A 21,614-nucleotide genomic window follows, 5' to 3' on the forward strand; every position below is an offset into this window, starting at 1 on the left:
GCAGCTTCTAAAATGTTCTTGGAAAGCAAAAGTGAGAGTCGTAGCAAGCTGTTTTGAAGCACTTTATCTCAGTTGTTGGAAATGGTGTTTTATCCAGCCCAATCACAGTGGATGAAAATCTTTGTGATTGTTTGCTTCTGAGTCAAATCGGTACTGCCACAAACTCATGGCAAAAATCTGCTTTCAGTTTGACACCGAATTCAGTTCTTTGCAGACTGAGTTAGTCAGGCCTGTTGTGTGATTGCCTTTGAGTGATGTCCCTTTAAGATCTTAGTATGCTAGTGACCTAAGCACCAAGACGTCGTCACGTGACTGCTTGCCAGAGTCACTCTGTATCTGTAACACCAAGAGGCAAGTCCTGTAAATGGTTAGCTCTGCACTGCATAACAGTTTAACTGTTTAATAAACTTGTTTTACGATCTTCAATCAACTGAACTCCACACATCTCATTTATGTTGCATCAGACAACATAAAAAAACTTCTCATTACATAGTGGCAGCAGTGGGATATGAACTCATGGCATTGAAATCATTACAAGGCCCTGATGAAGTGCAATTGGCACCAATGTATAGAGTGCCCTCCTTGGGAATATTGGATGCTGTTCAATGCAAGGTGGAGAAAACCACTCTTCCTCCACTTTAAGTACAACTGAGGGAGTTTTAATTGTTTGGGTCTGAACACCTGCAGTTGTGAAGCCAAGACCCATTAACCAGAGGACTATGAGCTGGTATCGTCACACTGAATCATTCATTCACTACGTTTACTGGACACTTTATTTGCCAGTTTGTGACCAGGATATCAGACAGACTCAATGGAAGAAATACTGGTGGGACCAGGACTGTCATCTAAAAGCAAGCTCTAACCATTGGTGGAATATGTATAGCCATGGCAATGGAGACATTTGAAGCCTAAACCAAGCCAGTATCAGCAAGGTTAACCTCCTCATTCTGCTTTTGCACAGCTGAATAGAATTTCTGGTGTTATGGAGGCCTCACTGGTTTAACTGAGGATATTTGTTCTATTCTGGTAATGGTGCACGAAAGCCATGCCAAGTGTGATGAGTTTCTTTTCTGTAACTGAGTAAGCAGCGTTGAAAAGTTTTATAGAGGAGAAATTTTTATATCCTTTTGCGCACTAAGATTTGTGTCCTTTTTCTTCTCTATCCAGGCGGAGACGGCAGCAAATCGAATCTGCAAAGTTCTGGCCGTTAACCAGGAAAATGAGCAACTAATGGAGGATTACGAGAAGCTGGCTACTGACGTATGTGCAAAGATTTATCCACCATTGCATGACTAGAACTTAAGAATTTTAGGGATGTTTGTCTTAGAATCATAGAAAGTTTAAGGCACAGAAAGCGGCCACTTCGCCCATTGTATCTGTGCCGGCCGAGAAACAATCCACCCATTCTAATCCCACCTTCCAGCATTTGGTTTGTAGCTCTGCAGATTACGGCACTTGAGGTGCATATCCAGACTCCTTTTTGAATGAGTTGAGAGTTTCTGGCTCACCTACCCTTTCAGGCAGTGAGTTTCAAACCATCACCACCCTTTGGATGAAAAAGTTTTTCCTCATTTCCCCTCTAATTTCTCTACCAATCACTTTAAATCTATGCCCCCTCGTCACTGAGCTCTCTGCTAAGTTGAATCGACCCTTCACATCCACTCTATCCAGGCCCCTCAAAATTTTGTACATTTCAATCAGCTCTCCCTTCAGCCTTCTCTGTTCCAAGGAGAACAACCCCAGCCTATCCAATCTTTCCTCATAGCTGCATTTTTCCAGTCCTGGCAACATCCTCGTAAATCTCTTCTGTACCCTCTCTAGTGCAATTACTTCCTTTCTGTAATGAGGTGACCAGAACTGCACACCGTACTCAAGTTGTGGCCTACCAATGAGTTATACAGTTCCAGCATAACCTCCCTGCTCTTGTACTCTATACCTCAGCTAATAAAGGAAAGGATTCCATATGCCTTCTTAACCACCTTATCAACCTGTCCTGCTACCTTCAGGGATCTGTGGGCATTTATTCCAAGGTCCCTCACTTCCTCTACACTGCTCAGTATTTTTCTATTAATCATGTATTCCTTTGCCTTGTTTGACCTCCCCAAATTCATCACCTCACACTTCTCCAGGTTGAATTCCATTTGCCACTTTTCTACCCATCCGACCAGACCATCAATATCTTCCTGCAGCCTGCAGCTATCCTCCTCGCTATCTACCACACGGCCAATCTTTGTGTCATCCGCAAACTTCTTGATCATGCCCCCTACATTTATGTCCAAATCATTAATGTACACCACAAAAAGCAGGGGACCCAGTACTGAGCCCTGCAAAATGCCACTGGAAACAGCCCTACAGTCGCTAAAACAGACGTCAATAATTACCCTTTGTTTCCTGCCACTTAGCCAATTTTGTATCCACCTTGCTGCATTTCCCTGGATCCCATGGGATTTTTTTTTTTAACCAGTCTGCCTTGTGGGACCTTGACAAAAGCCTTGTTAAAATCCATGTAGACCACATCAACTGCATTACCCTCATCTATCTTCCTTGTTACTTGTTCAAAAAATTCGATCAAGTTGGTCAAACAAGATCTTCCCTTAACAAATCCATGCTGACTATCCTTGATTAATCTGTGCCATTCTAAGTGACAGTTTATCCTGTGTCTCAGAGTAGATTCCAATAATTTGCCCACTACTGAGGTTAGACTGACTGGCCTGTAATTATTCGGTCTATCCTTCGCTCCCTTTTTAAACAGGTACAATGTTAGCAACTCTACAATCCTCCGGCACCACACCTGTAGGCAGTGGGGACTGGAAAATGATGGTCAGACCCTCTGCTATTTTCTCTCTTGCTGCTTTTAACAGCCTAGGATGCATTTCATCTGGCCCTGGTGATTTATCAACTTTCAAGGATGCTAATCCCATTAATACTTCCTCTCTCCCTAAGTTTATCACATGCAATATGTCACACTCCTCCTCCTTGACTACAATATCTGCATCGTCCCCCTCTTTTGTGAAGACAGACGCAAAGTATTCATTAAGAACCATACCAACATCTTTCGCTTCTATGCATCGGTTACCTTTTTGGTCTTTTATGGGCCCTACTCTCTCCTTAGTTATCCTCTTACTCTTAATGTATTGAGAAAATATCTTTGGGTTCACCTTGATTTTGCTTGCCAATATTCTTTCATGCCTTCTCTTTGCTTTCCTAATTTCTTTTTTGATTTCACCCCTCCACTTTCTATACTCCTCTCGGCTTTCTATAGTATTGAGTTCTCGGTGTCGGACATAAGCTTTCCTTTTCTGCCTTTTCTTACCCTGTAGGCTCCTTGACATCCATGGGGCTCTAGATTTGGCCATCTTGCCCTTTTTCTTCGTGGGAACATGTTTACTCTGAACCCCTTGAATCTCTCCTTTTGAATGCCTCCCACTGTTCTGACACTGATTTATCTTCAAGTAGCTGTTTCCAGTCCACTTTTACTAAATCACTCCTCAGTATAATAAAATTGGCCTTTCCCCAATTGAGAACTCTAACTCCTGTTCTATCTCGGTCCTTTTCCATAATTATGTTTAAAAATGACTGAATTGTGATCACTACCACCAAAATGCTCTTCCACTGCCACTCCTTCCACCTGCCCATCTTCATTTCCTAAAACTAAGTCTAAAACTGCACCCTCTCTTATTGGCCTTGCTGCATACTGGGCAAAAAGGTTCTCCTGAATGCACCTCAAGAATTCTGCTCCCTCAATTCCTTTCACACTAAAACTATCCCAGTTAATATTAATGAGGTAGTTAATATCCCCGACTATTACTGCCCTATTGTTTTTGCACTTCTTAGAGATTTGCCTACATATCTGCTCTTCTGTCTCCCTCTGACTGTTTGGGGTCTATAGTACACTCCTAGCAGTGTGATTGCCCCTTTTTGTTCCTTAGCTCAATCCATATGGCCTCATTTGATGAACCTTCTAACATATCATCCCTCCTCACAGCTGTAATAGTTTCCTCAACCAAAATTGACACTCCCCCTCCTTTCTTATCCCCCTCCCTATCCCGTCTGAAAACTCTGTAACCAGGAACATTGAGCAGCCATTCCTGTCCCTCTTTAAGCCATGTTCTGTACTAGCTATGATATCATACTGCCACATGTCTATCTGTGCCCTCAGCTCATCTGCTGTATTTGCTATACTCCTTGCATTGAAATAGATACCCTTGAGCACTGCCAGATTCTCTCTCTCATTTTCTAACCCTCGTTTTCTTTGTCTTCGAGACTTATTCATTAATTTTCGGCCTTCCATTTTAATTTCTGATTTTGTCCCAACTGAGTTTACCCTCAGGTCCCCATCCCCCTGCCAAACTAGTTTTAAACCCTCCCCAACAGCAAAATGTCCTGCAAGGAACTCAGTCCCGGCTCCGTTCAGGTGCAACCAGATCAGCCTGTACAGCTCCCATCTCCCCCAGAGCCGGTCCCAATGTCCCAGGAATCTTCTTGAAACTGAAATGTGTGCTTCATAAGTATTGGAGAAGCACCCCAAATATTATTTCAAAAATGAGCTTCATCGGATTCTTGTGGGGAATTTTTCTCCATTTCTCTCCCACCCGACCAATTCCATCCAGGTACATATGTACCTATAAGAGTTCTTTCTTGGTAAATACTTAAATAATAAAGCTGGAAGCAATATAACAAAACTGTAAATCATTAACCCTAAAGTATAGATATCTGTAATTATTTTAGTGAAATGTTGAAATTGGTTCTTAATTTTCAAGTAATGCCATTTGTGGCATTCTAGACTGGTTGCCCTCTTTTATGTTGGAAGGCTCCAATTTAAACAATGTTTTAAATTCTGATAGACCTACCAGCATCAGGGCCTTTAAAAGGCCCACTGATTTTTAACAGCCTTTTTTTCGAGCTGCCCCTTCAGCTTTTGTGAGTGAGCCTTTGTGCCAGTTGCTTTTTACCTTTTTTTCGCTCCAAGCTCCCTTTATTGCCATTAGGGATCAGTCAAGCTTTCAGCTGATGCGGAGTAGCTGTGGTGGGATGCCAAGCAGGTCAGCTTGCCAGGGATTTGTTGTATACCCTCCTACCAGCAGTCTGCACCCTTACAGCAAGAGGCAGCATAACATGGTGCAGCAGGAGTCATTGCCAGAGGTTGCTCTTCTGAAAGGAGACTGAACAGCAGACCTCCAGTGGTATCTGGAACAGCAAAGATCAGGTGTGACTTGAAACATGTCTGTGTTGCAATGGCAGGCACAGTGCAGTGCTGAATTATGAGGTGGTGCTGTGACATGGCACAGAAGAAAGCCAACCATTGCAAGCATCGCATGTCGCACTGACCAAAACTTAAATAGCCAGTGAAGAGACAGTGCACACCAAATCAGAACTGATTTACACCAGAAGTCAAACTATATCTGATAAGGGACTGGTAGCCATGTTTGTTTCTCAGTATTAGATCTTCAAATATATTTGTACAATGTAAAATGGCAACCAAGAGAAATCTTCAACTCCAAAAGAATATGCGCCCAGTATGAACTTTGACCTGATGGTTTTTGTCACGTCTAAATTTGTAGCATCATGTGCTATCAGCAACATGGTAGCATCACCAAACACATCATCACATGCTTTGTTAATGACACAGCAAATTCTCTTTACAAGACACTCTCCCATGACTGCAGTGTTCCCTTTACAGTCATTCGAATTTATTTCCATATGGAGATAGGGCCAATGTAGAGCTGGAGCATGTTTTATGAGCTTTCTAGGTCCCTCATGGTACTTGTTCTGTTGTAGCTCCTGGAGTGGATCCGACGTACTATTCCCTGGTTGGAGAATCGTGCCCCAGAGAACACCATGCAGGCCATGCAGCAGAAACTAGAGGATTTCCGAGACTACCGTCGCCTCCACAAACCACCCAAAGTACAGGAGAAGTGCCAGCTGGAAATCAACTTCAACACCCTGCAGACCAAATTGCGACTCAGCAACAGACCAGCCTTTATGCCATCCGAAGGCAAGATGGTGTCGGTATGTATTGGGAGTAATACAGTACGTCTTTCTGAATAAATACAGGAGGAGCAATTCCACTGTAAATACTCCATAACTCAGATCCCAAGCTCATTTCTCGTTTCCAATTGACTCTTGGTTGTTGGGTGTGATTTGGTTGTACAAGGTTTAGTCGTTTCACATTTGACACAGATTTTATCATTACTATAGTGTTAAATTGTAGGGCTGCAAGATGTCGAGCTTGGTCTCTGGTTGCAGTAACCCTGTCATTTTGCATGGAAGAACCTGTGCATATCAGTGGTGTGAACCCATGATCAAACTTATAGGAGCTTCCTTTGTAGACAGTGGCTGCACAGCGTGTTGGAGCTCAGTGATGCTCCCTTTCCTCTCTCATTTATAAATCTAAAACACGCTGTGTTTTACTGTTCATTTCAGCATCTTTTGATTTTTCTCCCATTCCTTATGCCTCTGACCTTCAACCATAACTTGGTTCCTTGGTGCCTCTGCTAGCTATGATCTAAATTGCCAGCAAATGAAAGCCACTCATTGTGAAAGTTTGGAATGACTTTACGATTTTTCTTCATTCACGCTGGGGATGTGGGTGTCACTAATGAGGCCAGCATTTATTGCCTATCCTTAGTTTGGATAAAGTAGTTATAGAGAAACTATTTCTGCTGGTTGGAGAATCTAGGACTAGAAGACATAGCCTAAAAATTAGAAGCATGCCTTTCAGGAGTGAAGTTAGGAAACACTTCTACACACAAAGTGCACGAGATGTTTGGAACTGTCTATTGCAAATGGCAGATGATGCTGGGTCAATTGTTAATTTTAAATCTGAGATCTAAGGGACATGGGGCAAAGGTGCGTAGATGGAGTTAGGTCACAGATCAGCCATGATCTCAATTGATTGGTGGAACAGGGTTGGTTGGCCTTCTTGAACAGGTGCAGTCCATGTATTGAAGGAACTCCCACAGTGCTGTTAGGTAGGGAGTTCCAGGCAAATGTAAATGGAAACTGCCACAGCAATTCGATGTTATGCTATAAATTTTAAATCGAGAGGTGGGGGAGAATAAGGGAATTATTCACACATGTGAAACCTGATTAAACTTCTGCTGATAAAACTTGTACACAGAAGAGAATTTTTACACCTTTGCAGATCGTTGATTTTGGACCCGTGTCTGACCTAATGGTTGTAGGTGTTTTTGTTTAAATGGTGAACTGTGTGTGTGCAGTAGTTAACAAAAAATCCTGCTTTAGACTTTTCTTAAAATCATGTTTGTTTGTTTTCCTAAGAGTTCATCCATTTGGTAGCTGAGCTGCTCAGGCTGAGTAGGCCTCAGGTTCAATCCCGAGCTGATATCCTCAGGAAAAGCAATAGTGTGTTACAATCTGCTTCTGTGTTTTTGGGTTGGAGGGGGCCAAGTGGGCCAGGGCTCCCACTCCTGATCCCAGTCCGACATCCCTACTGGAAATGTATGTCAGTGTGAATGTTGGACGGGGGAACATGCTTTTGCTCTGATGCCTTCCATGGCTGAATAATCAGTTGACTCTCATTGTCACGGGTCACACATGAATAATGCTCACGTGGTCAAGCTTATGGAGGGCAGGATCGCGCCCTCACAAGAAAAAAATAAATCACTCCCCTGGTGATGCCACAATGAGGAAGTGGAGTCCAGGTGCTTAACCACAGTGAACGAGGAAGGAAAAATCAGGTGGGAGAGTTAACCTCCGTGTTCTTTACCTCTCTTCCTTCTCCTCGTCCCACACAATCTAATGGTCTGTTTCAGACTGATATTGACGTGGGTGCAGAGCAGGTTAGCGTTTTGGAAGGGCAAGCCAGTTGGGTCAAGGGGAGAAAAGAAAGAAAATAGTTTTACTTTCAGTTGATTTTTTTTTTGCAAAAGAAAAACATATAAATGTATAGCTGGAAATTGTTTTTGATTTATATTTTGCACTTAATTTTAATTACAGTAGCACTTTAGCTGTCTGTTGGGGCTGGCATTTCCCCCATAGCCTGACTGAGCTGATCACAGCTGGCCATTGATGCCCACCTACTCTTTGACCATATTTTAGCTTCCGACCTTGATACATGCAGAAGGTTCAGTGTGTCTATTGCTGCAGATTAACTTAGATTAATACATTTAAAAATCTCCAGAGGGATTAGGGAACAATGCAACCTTGTGTTTAAGGGCTTCCCTTTTTGTTAAACAGAAACTTCTAAACCATAATACATGAACCTCTCAAGTAACAATATTACTCTCCTATTAGCCTGCTTATTAATAATATTTATTTAGCATTAGCGGGACTACTTAATTAGTGGATGTAGTGTGCAGTCAAAGCTGAGAGGATCCTGCTCAAAGTGTAGACTGGTTCAGTGCTGAATCATACGATTCTTTCCATACTAAGTACATGGATAGTGTAAGACAATGTTTCTCTTCAGGATTTGCTGTGCTTGTGCATTGTCCGCAGCGTGCATTCACCTTTACCTGAGTTACTGCGCTGTGACTGTGATGTGAATGGTGCCGCTTCTCCTTTGCATTCCCTGACGACCAGAGGAACCAATTATGGGTTATCCTGGGAGATGCGCCTAAGTTAGTACCAGCCTGTTTGGATCTGACGGGGAGGGCCCTTCTCACCACCAGCCAAGCCACATCTGGTGCTTGTTTGAAAGTTCTGGTGATGAGGCATTGTGGTGGGGAAGAGACGGTCGCCCACCTCCTCCTGGAATGTGTCTTTGCAAAGCGCGTGTGGAAAGAGATGCAGTGGTTTTTGTCGAGGTTCATCCCAAGCAGCTCTGTAACACAGGAGTCTGTGCTCTACGGGCTGTTCCCAGGGACGCACACCGAGACAAACATCAACTGCTGCTGGAGGACTATCAATTCAGTGAAAGACGCCCTTTGGTCTGCCCGAAACTTGCTGGTCTTCCAGAGCAAAGAGTTGTCCACCACTGAATGTTGCAGACTGGCACATTCCAAGGTCCAGGACTACGTGCTGAGGGATGCACTAAAGCTTGGGGCAGCCGCAGCAAAGGCTCAGTGGGGAAAGACCACAGTGTAAGGTCCCCCCACCAAGCTGAACTGATGGGCTGGATCCATGGGAAACCCCTCCAACTGTATCGGGAAAATTTTGTGTGCTGTAAATGTAAAAATGTATATGGCATGACATTGAAATGGAAGGGTTGTGAGGCAACTCATGATTCTATAGAAGGAAACTGATCACCTTTGCACTGTTTGTATTTTTTGACTTGATGCTGTTTTAAACTGTTTGGGAATGTAATTTTTACAGATTTTTATGAATAAAGTATATTTTGGGGAAAAAAAAGTACCAGCCTGTTTGGACCTGCTCTGAGATGACTGCTGTATGAACTGTACAGGATTCTGCTGACAGATGCATATGATTTGCTTGAGTTGGTTTTTGACATGCATATAAAACCAAGTTTTTAAAAATTATTCATGAGATGTTGGCATTGCTGGCAAGGCCAGCATTTATTGCGCATCCCTAATTGCTCTTGAGAAGGTGGTGGTGAGCTGTCTTATTGAACTGCTGCAGTCTGTGTGATGTAGGTCCACCCACAGTGTTGCTCGGGAAGGAGTTCCAGATTTTTGACTCAGCGATGATAAAGGAACGGTGATGTAGTTCAAAGTCAGGATGGCGTGCAACTTGGAGGAGAAGTCGCAGGTGTTGTGATCCCATGTGGATGCTGCCCTTTGTCCTTCTAAGTGGTAGAAGGACACCTTCTATGTCATGGGTTTGGAAGGTGCTGTCGAAGGAGGCATGGCGAGTTGCAACAGTGCATCTTGTAGATGGTACACACAGCTGTCAGTGTGTCGCTGGTGGAGGGAGTGAATGTTGAAGGTGGTGGATGGGGTGCCAATCAAGCGGACTCCTTTGTCCTGGATGGTGTCGAGCTTATTGAGTGTTGTTGGAGCCGCACCCATCTAGGCAAGTGGAGAGTATTCCATCACACTCCTGACTTGTGCCTTGTAGATGGTGGGCAGGCTTTTTGGAGTAAGGAGGTGAGTTACTCACCACAGAATTCCCAGCGTCTGATCTGCTGTTGTAGCCACAGTATTTATGTGGCTGTCCCAGTTAAGTTTGTGGTTAGTGTTGATGCCCCGGCCTGCCCCCCAAGGGTGGTGTTGGTCAGGAATTCAGTAACGGTAATCCGTTGAATGTCAAGGGGTGGTGGTTAGATTCTCTCTTGTTGATGATGGTTATTGCCTGGCACTTGCGTTGTGCGAATGTTACTTGCTGCTTATTAGTTATATTTTTAATTCACAAATGTGCTTGGCATGAACATATGGGGGATGTCACTTATGAAACTAACGGTCCTGAAATCTGCCTCTGAGTTAATTTTACTATGCTGGGATCCATTCAAACTTTTGAAATCCATTTGGTTATAGGAGAGGATTGGGCTATTAGGCTGGTACAGGATGATGCTGCTGCCCTGGGTTGATGAATGTGAATGGGCACACCAGTGAAAGAATTGGTCTGAGTCTCTAATTGTGATTCTTGGTGATTGCAGGATATAAACAATTCCTGGGGCTCGCTGGAGCAGGCTGAGAAAGGTTATGAAGAATGGCTGCTGAATGAAATCAGGAGGTTGGAGAGACTAGACCACCTGGCTGAAAAGTTCAGACAGAAAGCAGCAATCCATGAGGCCTGGACCAATGGTAAATATTTCACTGTCTAAAGGTTCAAACTTTGGCTGAGGTTAACATGAAATATCAATGTATGAATCAGTTAAGTTTTGTATCCCTTAGACAGCCTGGCACTGGATATTGGGCTATCTCACTGCAGGGCAGCACAGAGTGGGACATAAGTTTGCATTAGCGGTTTTCTCCCTCCACACCCCCCTCTCCCAACACCTGTCAAGCAAATCACCAAGTGATTGGCAAAAAGAAGATCTTTGATTGCAGTGGTCATTTTGGGGTATTAATATATATTATGTTGATAAACAGTGGCTGCCAGAGACTATCTGGCATAGTATCCAAATGGCTTTCTCGAATATACTGCTGGAAACCAGAAGAGTAGCTCCTCTTGAAGAGTTTGTGAACTTTCCCACTTGCCTCTCCAGTCGTCCTCCTGGTCTGTGGGAAACTGCCAATTTGTGCTGAGTGAGGATTAATTGGTCAGACCCCCTCTGGAGTATTGTGTTCCGTTCATTTTGGCCTTGAAGGAGGTACAGTGCAGATTTACCAAAGTGACACCAGTGCAGAAAGGGTTAAATTATGAGGACAGATTGCATAAACCTGCTTTGTATTTCTTTGCATTTAGGAAGTTGAGGGGTGATCCAATTCAGGTGTTTAAAACAATCAAAGGATTGAATAGCGTACATACAAAAAAAGCTATTTCCTCTGGTGAAGGAATCCAGAATAAAGGGGAATAATCTTAAAATTAGAGCCCGGGTGAAATCAGGAAGCAGTTCTTCACACAAAGGGTAGTGGAGATCTAGACTTCCCTCCCCCAAAAGGCTATGGATGCTGGATAAATATGAATTTTCAAGACTTGAGATTGGATGGATTATTTTGTTTTAATTAGGTTTGGGTATCAAGGGATGAGATTCAAAGTGGGGTAAATGGAGTGGAGATACAGAGCGTGAACAGACGTAAGGGGCTGAATGAACTCCTGTTTAAATTGTGGTCTCTGGACACTGGGAGCTTTTGAAGACAAAACGAACATACTTCATATAGGGGCCTTTCAGCTGGCTGAGAGGGGAAAAAGACTGAAACCTCTGAGGCAATAGGACAGTTTGTTAGCCCATTGCAACCCACATGCCTGGTGGAAATAAGTATTCTGAAACTAAACAATTTAGTGATGATGAATCACTTCCCTCCCCACTCACTTCTGTCTGTGCCACCAGACGTGTTTGCCTCACAGTACTAACACAGCAACCTCAGAGCAAAAATAGACTTAATATTCTGCTATAATCTTACACAATGTGCCTGTTCAGAATTAATTTTTATATTGAGTGCCGATCAGTGCTATACAGGGATGTAGTCCGGCCAATGTTGGTGCCGTTCGTAACACATGACAGTGAAGTATTCTGTTTCTCACAATTTGATTCATTCAGCTTGAGTAAATTCCAAGCTGATTGCAATCTGTCCTCATGAATAAAAGCCCCTCTCAGTCTCCACAATGAAAAGCTGAAACGCTTTTGTGGATGCAATTGCATTTACACTGTAATATCCCAGGAATCATTTGGTGTTCATTTATTTAGCTACAGCAGGTTTCTCTGGGCAATGTGTTGCCCTGGGATTTTCCACATGCCACTCTTGCTTTAGCTACTCAAAGATACATGAGGAGAGCCTTAAGTGACTTTTATATTATTCTGCTTCTCTTGCTTGTTAGTAAGACGTGCTTGGCTTCTGTTAGATACTTGGGACAAAGGCACAGGCGAGGTGATGGCTGCATTGTGAGGAATTATGGCCCGGTGGTACAGTCACATGCTATGCTAACCCACTTAGAGGAAGGTGGCAGGAAATGAATCTGGAATTCAGTGCCATGTGCAGTATATTTTAACCTTAGCAACATGGAGTGGAGGCATTTTTTCAAAGGGCTGAAAGGAAAGTTGAATGCGGGGTTAACATGCTTTACCTTTGCACATCACCTAGCAACTGGTTATTTGACATTTTGAGGTTGGTCAACTTGAAAGGAGAAAAGGATCCAGTGTAAAGAAATTATGATAATTATAGCAGTACAACTCCATTATTCTAACTTTTTTTGCAGTAGCACAGGAACTTACATTTCATAATCACATACAAAAAATGTCTCTGGGCACTTTAACAGATGGCGAAAGAAGAGCAGACTCTCAAGAAGAGTGAGAATAAGGGAAAGAGAAAGTTTTCGTAGAATCTTAGAGCACCAAAGAGGCCATTCAGCCATCGTACCTGTGCCGGCCCTTTGAAAGAGCTGTCCAATTTAGTCCCACACTTCCGCTTTTTCCCCATAACCCTGCAAATTACTTCTTTTCAAATACGTGTCCACTTGTGTTTCTGAAAGTTCCTGTGGCACCAAATGATAACAGACTGCTGTGTGAAAAGTATTTCCCCTCTAGTTCTTTTGCCAATTATTTAAATCTATGACTTCTGATTACCTACCTAAGGAAATAGTTTCTCCCTTTTTGCTCTATCAAAATCACTCATAATTTTGAATAAATGTTCGGAGGTGTTGAAAGCACAGTCAAAGAGAATGATCCGTAAGAAGCTTTTGACATCATGGAGGGAGGTAACAAGAGAAGGTGGTGAGGGATGCAGCCTCCAAGTGGTTAAAGGAGTGGCCACAGATAGTGTGGGAGTGAGGAATGACGACTATGTCAGTGTCAGAGGAACAGAATGGGTCTGCAAGGATATATGGGTGGAAATCGCTAAGGCAGGTGGGAGGAGGAAATGAAAGCATTTGAAAGCAGGGATGAAGATCTTTAAAAGACAAGTGGCTGGGGCACAGGGAGCCAGTGTATCTTGGCAAGGATAGGGTCTAGATACAGGATGTGGGCTGCCACTTTCTGAATGAGTTGTGGTTAATAGAGGGTGGGGAGCAAGGAGAGCATTGGAGCTATGAGGAGGTTTTCCTGGATCTGCAGCCAGAGCACTAGATTGTTTAGGCACAGCGTATAGTAGAAAATTGTGTAGGTTGGTGCGCAAAGCTATAAAAAGGAACCCAACCAACTTTCCGATACTTGCTGGACCTTGGCAATGCAGCGCGCCCAGGCAAACCCAGCAAAATCTTCCACCATCAAGGTTCGACGTAATAAAGGCAAGCATTAGGGTTTCGGTGGCAGGAGTAAAGGTGGATCTTTATGGGAAGCAGAGGCGTTTTAGGGCCAAGCAGTAGGCCATGGGTCTATATGTCTGGGCTTATTCAGGTTCATGACATCAGGCAGGCAATTGCAAAGAGTGGCAAATGTCTTAGGGGGTCAATGGAGGAGGCGGAGAGATCGAGCTGAATATGGCAGATTGATGGTGGTGTCATCAACATTGCTATTTTCCATTCCTTCCCCCTCGCTTTGCCCCAAGACACAATGCCTGTTCCATTTTTAAAAATTAGTGAAAGAATGTTGGTGGACTGTCCTTTTTGACTGTTGTATGTCTACCTTCCTGCTTTAGGTAAGGAGGAAATGCTGATGGCAAAGGATTTTGAGACAGCCACCTTGTCAGAAGTCAAGGCTATATTGAAAAAACATGAGGCCTTCGAGAGTGACCTGGCAGCTCATCAGGACCGTGTCGAACAGATTGCTGCAATCGCCCAGGAGCTGAAGTATGTACTTTGATAAAACCTTCATTTTCAGAAAAGATCAGAGAGAGCAATGGATTGAAAGTGTCCTGAATTAAGTTCTCCATGGGAGATACCTTCAATGGACATTTAAAGCTAAATGTTCGTCTTAAAGCCAGTTTTATTGGTGCTCTAAGTGTTGGCTCATGTCTTGTGCTTGTGTTCTCCAGGTGGAAAAGCTGTCCATAGCACAAAGTGGCCAGTTTTATTGATGGGAGAAGACCTTTGAAAAACAGTTCATCTTTGTCAAACATAGAGGGTGTCTTCAATGTGAAAATTGTCAGCTGAGGGCTTTCTTTAGGCGGGCTGGAGTCGGGGATAGAGTAGGAGAGAATCATTGAGCAGGAGAGCCATCCTTCCACTCAGTGTGCCTTATGCCTGCTGATGTACAATAGCTCTGTTTACAAATCTAGACTGTCCAAACCTCCCAGTTGAAAGAAAGCTTTCTGGAGGCAAGAAGGCAGCAGAACGAGATCATCATCTCTATTTTTTTTGTCCCCCCCACTCCAACGAGATCTTAGTGCTTGGCATGTTTTGCACTGTCCCATCGTCTCATTGATCTGCATTATGTGGGTTAATTGGGCATGGCAGCTCTTGTATATTAACTCAAATGCCTTTTATTGGAACTCCAAGGGCCCTGCTGTAAAAGCAAAGCAATGCAGCACTCTGACACTGCCTGGTTTATGTTTGAGAACTTGGGGCATAGTTAATGCCCAAGATGTGACTGTGGTGAAGTTTCGAGTTAGTAGACAATGAGTCATTCATTCTTGCCTTTTTGAAAAGAAGCTGCATAACTCCATCTATTGAACATTTGTTGTGACTTGCCTGTAGATGGGGTGGCGTTGTTGGGGGCAGGATGGAGCCGGGGAGAGTGAACGGGGGTAGAATGTTTAGGCAACTGCAGCTGCTTGTGTTGGCTGCAATATGCCAAGATGGCAGACAGAAAGAGAAGTAGGACTCCAGTTAATTTATATTAAATCATTCCTTCTCCATTTTCTTTTCTCCCGACTTGCAATTCTGCAGGTGTCAGCAGCTCTCCAATACCTTTTGCAAGTAGCCTTTCCTATGTGAGCTGAGATACTGATTGTTGTTGGCCTAGTCATCTATGGAGAACAAGCCTGATCCAGCCCTGACCCAAAGTCCACACACTCTTTAGCTGGAGTTATTGGATTGCAATCAGTTGCAGGATCCCTGCTTGATATTCCTCATTATCTTCAACTCTTCCCAACCTGAGGATACTTAGTCCAGCTGTCGACTCCTCAGTAACATTGATTGTCTTGGTTAACTTGGCACCATGGTTCAAGCCTGGAACTTAATGCTGTGCACAGCCCCGTGCTACACCATGCACTACACTTATTACTGACTCAACTGGGAAAACTGCAGCTGGCAGGTATTTTACCTGCTCTTGGGGCTCAATCACTGGTCAGATGACACTCCCTTCCATAAGGGGGCAGGCCCTTGGCTTGACATGGGTCTGGACAGCTTAACGTTGACGGTATTTTGTTACAAGTGATTGTGCGTCTTCCTGAGAAAAGACAAAGCTGCAGAATTGTTAATTTGTTTATATGCGCTGAAATCTCTTGCCTCAGTGGTTACACTCTCTTCTCTAAACAAGAAAGTCACGGATTAAAATCCCACTCTAGAGACTTCAGTACACAATCTAGGCTGTCACTTGAGTGTAGTACTGCGGGAGTGCTGCGCTGTAGGAGGTGCTGTCTTTTGGATGAGATTGTAAACCAATGCCCTGTCTACTTTAGGTGTAAAAGATTCCATGGTACTGTTTGGAAAAAAAAGCAGGTGAATTCTTCCGGTGTCCAGGCCAACATTTATATCTTGCCCAACATTATTATCTGGTCATTCGTCTTATTGCCGTTTTATGGGATCTTGCTGTGTACTGATTGGAATGTAGGCAAATGCATGACCAGCAATGATGATAACTGAAAAGTACTTTGGGAGATCTCCAGGATGTGAAAAGTGATATATAAATACACGTTTGTTCTTCTTTCTCTGCTGGAAGTTTCTGCACTAAAATCCACGAACAAGAGGTTGTTTGCAGTACAGTTTCTTGATCGAGCAGCTTGAATATGCAGGAAGATTTGAGGGTGTTCTGGATAAGCCTTTACTGGTCACGTACTTCCATTAGCTAAGGTGAATTATTTCTGCCTTTTACAGCGAGCTGGATTATTGGGATTCTCCAAGTGTGAATGAGCGATGCCAGAAGATCTGTGATCAATGGGACAATCTAGGAGCCCTGACCCAGAAGAGGAGAGATGCCCTGGAGGTACTTCCATCTTCAGCCAGTTTCTTGTGGATGTGGTTTCTTTTTTTTTACTCAAATATTTGCATGCAGCAGACCACACAAAGAACCAAAGTTTCGGGTTTTTTTTAAACAATGTGCAAAAACATAAGGATCATATTCAGCTGTACAAAACCTTGGTCAGACCCCCACCCCCACCCCAACTGGAGTACTCAGTTCCGTTTTGGGCACTGCATTTGAGGAAGGAAAGATTAACCTTGGAGGTAGTGCAGCATAGATTCATCAGAATGATATCAGGGCTTAGCGTTACATTATGAGGACAGATTGCATAGACTAGGCTTTTATTCCTTAGGCGATTAAGAGGTGATCTAATTGAGGTGTTTAAGGTAGATAGAGAGGAACTATTTCCTCTGATCAGGGAGTCCAGAGGGGGATAACCTTAAAATTTGAGCTAGCCATCCGGAAGCACTTCCACACAGTGTAGTGGAAATCTGGAACACACTTTCCAGAAAAAAACTGGTCAGGCTGGGGTCATTGAAAAATTCATATCTGAAATTGATGGATTTTTGTCATGCAAGGATACTAAGGGTTACGGAAGCAAGGTGGGTTGATAGAGAGTTCAGATACAGATCAGCCATGATCTAACGGAATGGCAGAAGAAACTGGAGGGGCTGAATGGCCTACTCCTGTTCCTGTGAAGGGAGTGATTCATTTTATCAGCCTTGTTTGTTGAAAGTCTGAAACTGCTGCTTCGGACACAGGCGGTACATTGATTCAAATTAATTTACAGTGAAAGTTTGACTTAAGCAGGGCGGCACAGTGGCGCAGTGGTTAGCACCGCAGCCTCACAGCTCCAGGGACCCGGGTTCGATTCCGGGTACTGCCTGTGTGGAGTTTGCAAGTTCTCCCTGTGTCTGCGTGGGTTTTCTCCGGGTGCTCCGGTTTCCTCCCACAAGCCAAAAGACTTGCAGGTGGATAGGTAAATTGGCCATTATAAATTGTCACTAGTATAGGTAGGTGGTAGGGAAATATAGGGACAGGTGGGGATGTTTGGTAGGAATATGGGATTAGTGTAGGATTAGTATAAATGGGTGGTTGATGTTCGGCACAGACTCAGTGGGCCGAAGGGCCTGTTTCAGTGCTGTATCTCTAATCTAAAAAGAAAATTATCAGCTCTCCCACATTAATCTGTGCCATTTTATTCTCACTGTGAGGGTGAAGGCAGGTACAGTCACTTTACACATGGCATTAGAGTTGACTGGAGGAAGCAATAAAATACATTTTTAATTATGGAAATAGTGGGAAAGCTTATTGATCTAATTAATGTTGAGACTTCACTGGACTATTTTTATACACATTTGTAAGGAATTAGTAGGGATAGGCACCAACATGTTGCACCACGGACATTTGACAAAATTATTGACTCAGCCACTGACATGGGAGCAATTAATTTGTATATAAAGTGTATAGCCAACCTAATACCATCAAAACACAGTCCGATTTCAAATGCAATTCTTCCGATTTAGTGAGTACGTGACATTGGTTTTACTTGCACCAGTAGCCAATGTCTGCCCGCACACTTGATGTAGCAATGCAGTGAATCCAGATAGATGTCCATCTGTCAGAGGTGATCTTGATCTTTCCCCTCTCGTTCTCGTTTCTCTCTCTCTCTCTCTCTCTCTCTCTCTCTCTCTCTCTCTCTCTCTCTCTCTCTCTCTCTCTCTCTCTCTCTCTCTCTCTCTCTCTCTCTCTCTCTCTCTCTCTCTCTCTCTCTATCTCTCTCTATCTCTCTCTATCTCTCTATCTCTCTATCTCTCTATCTCTCTATCTCTCTATCTCTCTATCTCTCTATCTCAATCCCTATCCCCTCTCTGTGTCTCTCTTGCTCCACTGTCATTCTGCCTCTCTCTCTGACAGTTGCAGAGTGCAGGAACTCTACCCAGAGCTGCTTTGTGATTGGTCAGGTTTTTAAAAATTTGACAGCCGGCACTTTCACAGCTGACAGGTGCTGGGAGCAGGAACAGCGGCTTTTGAACTCGGGACATGTTCGGGTTCTTCCGGCGGGCATTTAAAAAAAAAAATTGGAACCCGCCGGAAAAACCCGAACTTGTCCTGAGCTCGGAAGCCACTGTTCCCGCTCTTCGAGCCTGTCAGCTGTGAAACTGAGGATGTGAATTTTTTTTTAAGTCTGACTTGTCTGGAGAGAAGAGGTCAATGGGAAATTTCTCATTCCTGACATTACCAGTCACGGACCTCAAAATTTTTACCACGGACACCAGTGTCTGTGTACGGACACATCGCCGACCCCTGGGAATTAACCAGATTCAGCTCTGTGGGCCGTTTATGTTGTTTGTACTGCTGATTGTAAACTGGAACATGCTGAAAATGAGAAGTGCACAGTTTTCCTAATCATAAGAGGAACCTGGTGGCTGTGAACTGCCATGGTGCCCTCTAGTGTTGAGTCTTGTGCATGTGCTTGGCCAGAGTCCAAACTGATGGAGCCTTTCACAAAATGATTGCAGGATTCATTAAATCCTTTGAACACTGCTGCGTGTTCAAAACTGACCCATGTAATATGTGAATGTGCACAATTTATAGTTCCATTTCTGATTTCCTGATATCAGAGTCATAGAGTTATACAGCACAGAAACAGGCCCTTCGGCCCACCGTGTCCACGCCGGCCATCAAGCTTCTATCTATTCTAATCCCATTTTCCCGCACTTGGCCCCTAGCCTTGTATGCTATGGCGTTTCAAGTGCTCATCTAAATACTTCTTAAATGTTGTGAGGGTTCCTGCCTCTACCACCCCTTCAGGCAGTGTGTTCTGGATTCCAACCACCCTCTGGGTGAAAAAAGTTTTCTTCACATCTCCTGTAAACCTCCTGCCCCTTACCTTAAATCTATGCCCCCTGGTTATTGACCCCTCCGCTAAGGGAAAAAGTTTCTTCCTATCTACGCTATCTATGCCCCTCGTAATTTTGTATACCTCAATCAGGTCCCCCCCTCAGCCTTCTCTGCTCTAAGGAAAACAAATTCCAGTAATCTAATTGCATTCATACTGAATAAGAACATCTCATTTCTTTCCTGGAAGTGAAGGGTTGAGTGTTTGTCTCATGGTTATACTATGACTCTCAGAAATGAATGGAGCACAAATTTAGTGAATTAGGCTTGCTTTTGCTAGTGTACATTGGTTGAATGCTGTTTAGGGGTCTGGGACAGGTCTCTGGCTAGTTTTCAACTAGAAAAGGTGGAAATGGCATGGGCAAGACTACAGGATGGAATGTCAAGGGAAACACTGGTAAAAAGGAACCTAATCTTGAAGGTAAAAAGAAAAATTGGTTCTAAAGTTGCTCAGTAGAGCACATTTTCTTAGCGGTGTGCTCAGGTGATGTAGGTTGAACTGTTAACCAGTTTATATCTGTAGTAAGTTACCATCTCCTCATTTGTCTTGCTGCTAGATGGTTTTGTTGAAGTGTAGATGCTAGCGTTATGAACACTAGACTTTATAACATGATTATGTTTGAAAAACTGTTTTTTTTAAAAGTTTAAGATGGAGTCAGAGAAGTCATGTGACCTCGCATCAACTCTGCTTGAAGACGAGGCAGAAATCTTGGTTACCCGGACAACAGAGAACACAGATCAAAAATTTTTTTTTTGGAAATGTAGAGACTGCAGGGCTGTAACACCTCACGAACGATGGGTTTCACCCTCCCAGACTTTTGAATGTTAAACAAAGAGTCAGTGATTCGGAGGATGCAAATGTGCATGGCAGCTGCTAACACCTGGAAACAACTAAAAGCTTAGGTGGCTCTGCTGAAGCCAGACTTGTCGACTTTGCATATTGGAAAAGGACAATAGGCTGTTGACTTTTGATTCCAGATAAATCTAACAGATTTTCTGAAGGCAGGCAGGCTGTACAAAAGACCAGTGGGAGCCTCAAGGGAGAGAGAGAGGGAACACCTGCCCTCAGGAAAAAATTGATACAGGGAAAGGCTGCAAAGACTTGAACCTGTTTTGAAAATCGAGGTTTGCAGAGAAGTAAAAGACCAACAGGATCACCAGGGATCACCTTATTTACGGACGTCCAAGTTGAAAGTGCTCGGAGAAATGAGCGAAGAGGACCTTGACTTGGTGAAAGGTCTGGGAGATCCAACCCCTTACAACTGGGAGGAGTTTGGGACTTTAACTGCAAAGATTTCACCATCAAAGAGGACTATTAACATGGTGTGAGGTTTTCAAGTGTTTTACTGAGTGAATAAAATATCTTTTTGTAATTTGGGCAACAGCTAATTACAAAGTACTATTTAGTTAATGGGTATTTCTTTTAGTTTAGATGTTATAATAAAAGTTAGAAAACATGAAATCTAGTGTAATTCTTTAAATTGGTCTGGGGGTTCATATCTCATATTTTAACATTATGGCCTGAATTTTATTTGGACACCGTGCTGTGGCATGCCCACATTCGTTCGTGGCTCCTCCCATTACATCATTGGCCTTTCAGAACTGCCAATGTATGAAATAACATCATTGCCATGTTAGTATCACTCATGCGTCTCCACGGATGCCGTAATATGGACAATGGCTCAGTATTCTGCTGCCAGTAATGGTGTACACAAAGATGTCTCAGATGCGGACTGCTACACAACAGGTGAACAAGGGTGCTGTGTGGCGTGCAGAGCCCACGGTGGTTCCTGTGATGTGGAGAACCTTTGAGCAATGAGGTGCTGCCATGCCACCCTAGCTCGTTGCTAGGCCTGCATGTGATGCCTGGATGCTCTCTGTCCTCCCATGTGCCTTTCCTGCTGTAAGTCCTCAGCATCATCATCGTCCAAGGATGAGTCCTGCTCATGTCTCTACTCATCCTGCAAGGCCTCCCCCCTATTGAGTGTGTAGTTGTGCAGAGCACAGCAGATAGCAACAATGCGAATTACCCTTTCTAGCTCGTTATGCAGGACATTACCCGATCTATCCAGGCAGCGGAATCGCATTTTCAGCATGCCAGTCGCCTGCCCAATGGTGGCTTTTATCGCTCCGTGACTGGCATTGTATCTCTCTTCTGCAGCATGGTGGGGTGTCTCACTGGTGTCAGGAGCCCCAT

The 21,614-nt window shown here is 43.7% G+C and overlaps 2 protein-coding genes across 10 annotated transcripts in view; both read left to right on the forward strand.

The window, feature by feature from the left end:
• LOC137373916 (serine/arginine-rich splicing factor 5-like) overlaps positions 1–21,614 on the forward strand; it is a 394,211-nt gene that overhangs the window by 219,001 nt on the left and 153,596 nt on the right. The gene's annotated exons all lie outside the window — the stretch shown is intronic.
• Positions 1–21,614, forward strand: part of actn1 (actinin, alpha 1) — a 185,772-nt gene that overhangs the window by 136,220 nt on the left and 27,938 nt on the right. For all 9 annotated transcript variants that reach the window (XM_068039497.1, XM_068039495.1, XM_068039498.1 and 6 more), the window contains exons 9-13: positions 1,168–1,260; positions 5,779–6,009; positions 10,514–10,661; positions 14,094–14,244; positions 16,432–16,540. In XM_068039497.1, coding sequence (XP_067895598.1) covers positions 1,168–1,260; positions 5,779–6,009; positions 10,514–10,661; positions 14,094–14,244; positions 16,432–16,540 — 732 coding nt within the window. The remainder of the gene's footprint in view (positions 1–1,167; positions 1,261–5,778; positions 6,010–10,513; positions 10,662–14,093; positions 14,245–16,431; positions 16,541–21,614) is intronic.

Source organism: Heterodontus francisci, chromosome 9 (assembly GCF_036365525.1).
Source record: "Heterodontus francisci isolate sHetFra1 chromosome 9, sHetFra1.hap1, whole genome shotgun sequence".
NCBI lineage: Eukaryota > Metazoa > Chordata > Chondrichthyes > Heterodontiformes > Heterodontidae > Heterodontus > Heterodontus francisci.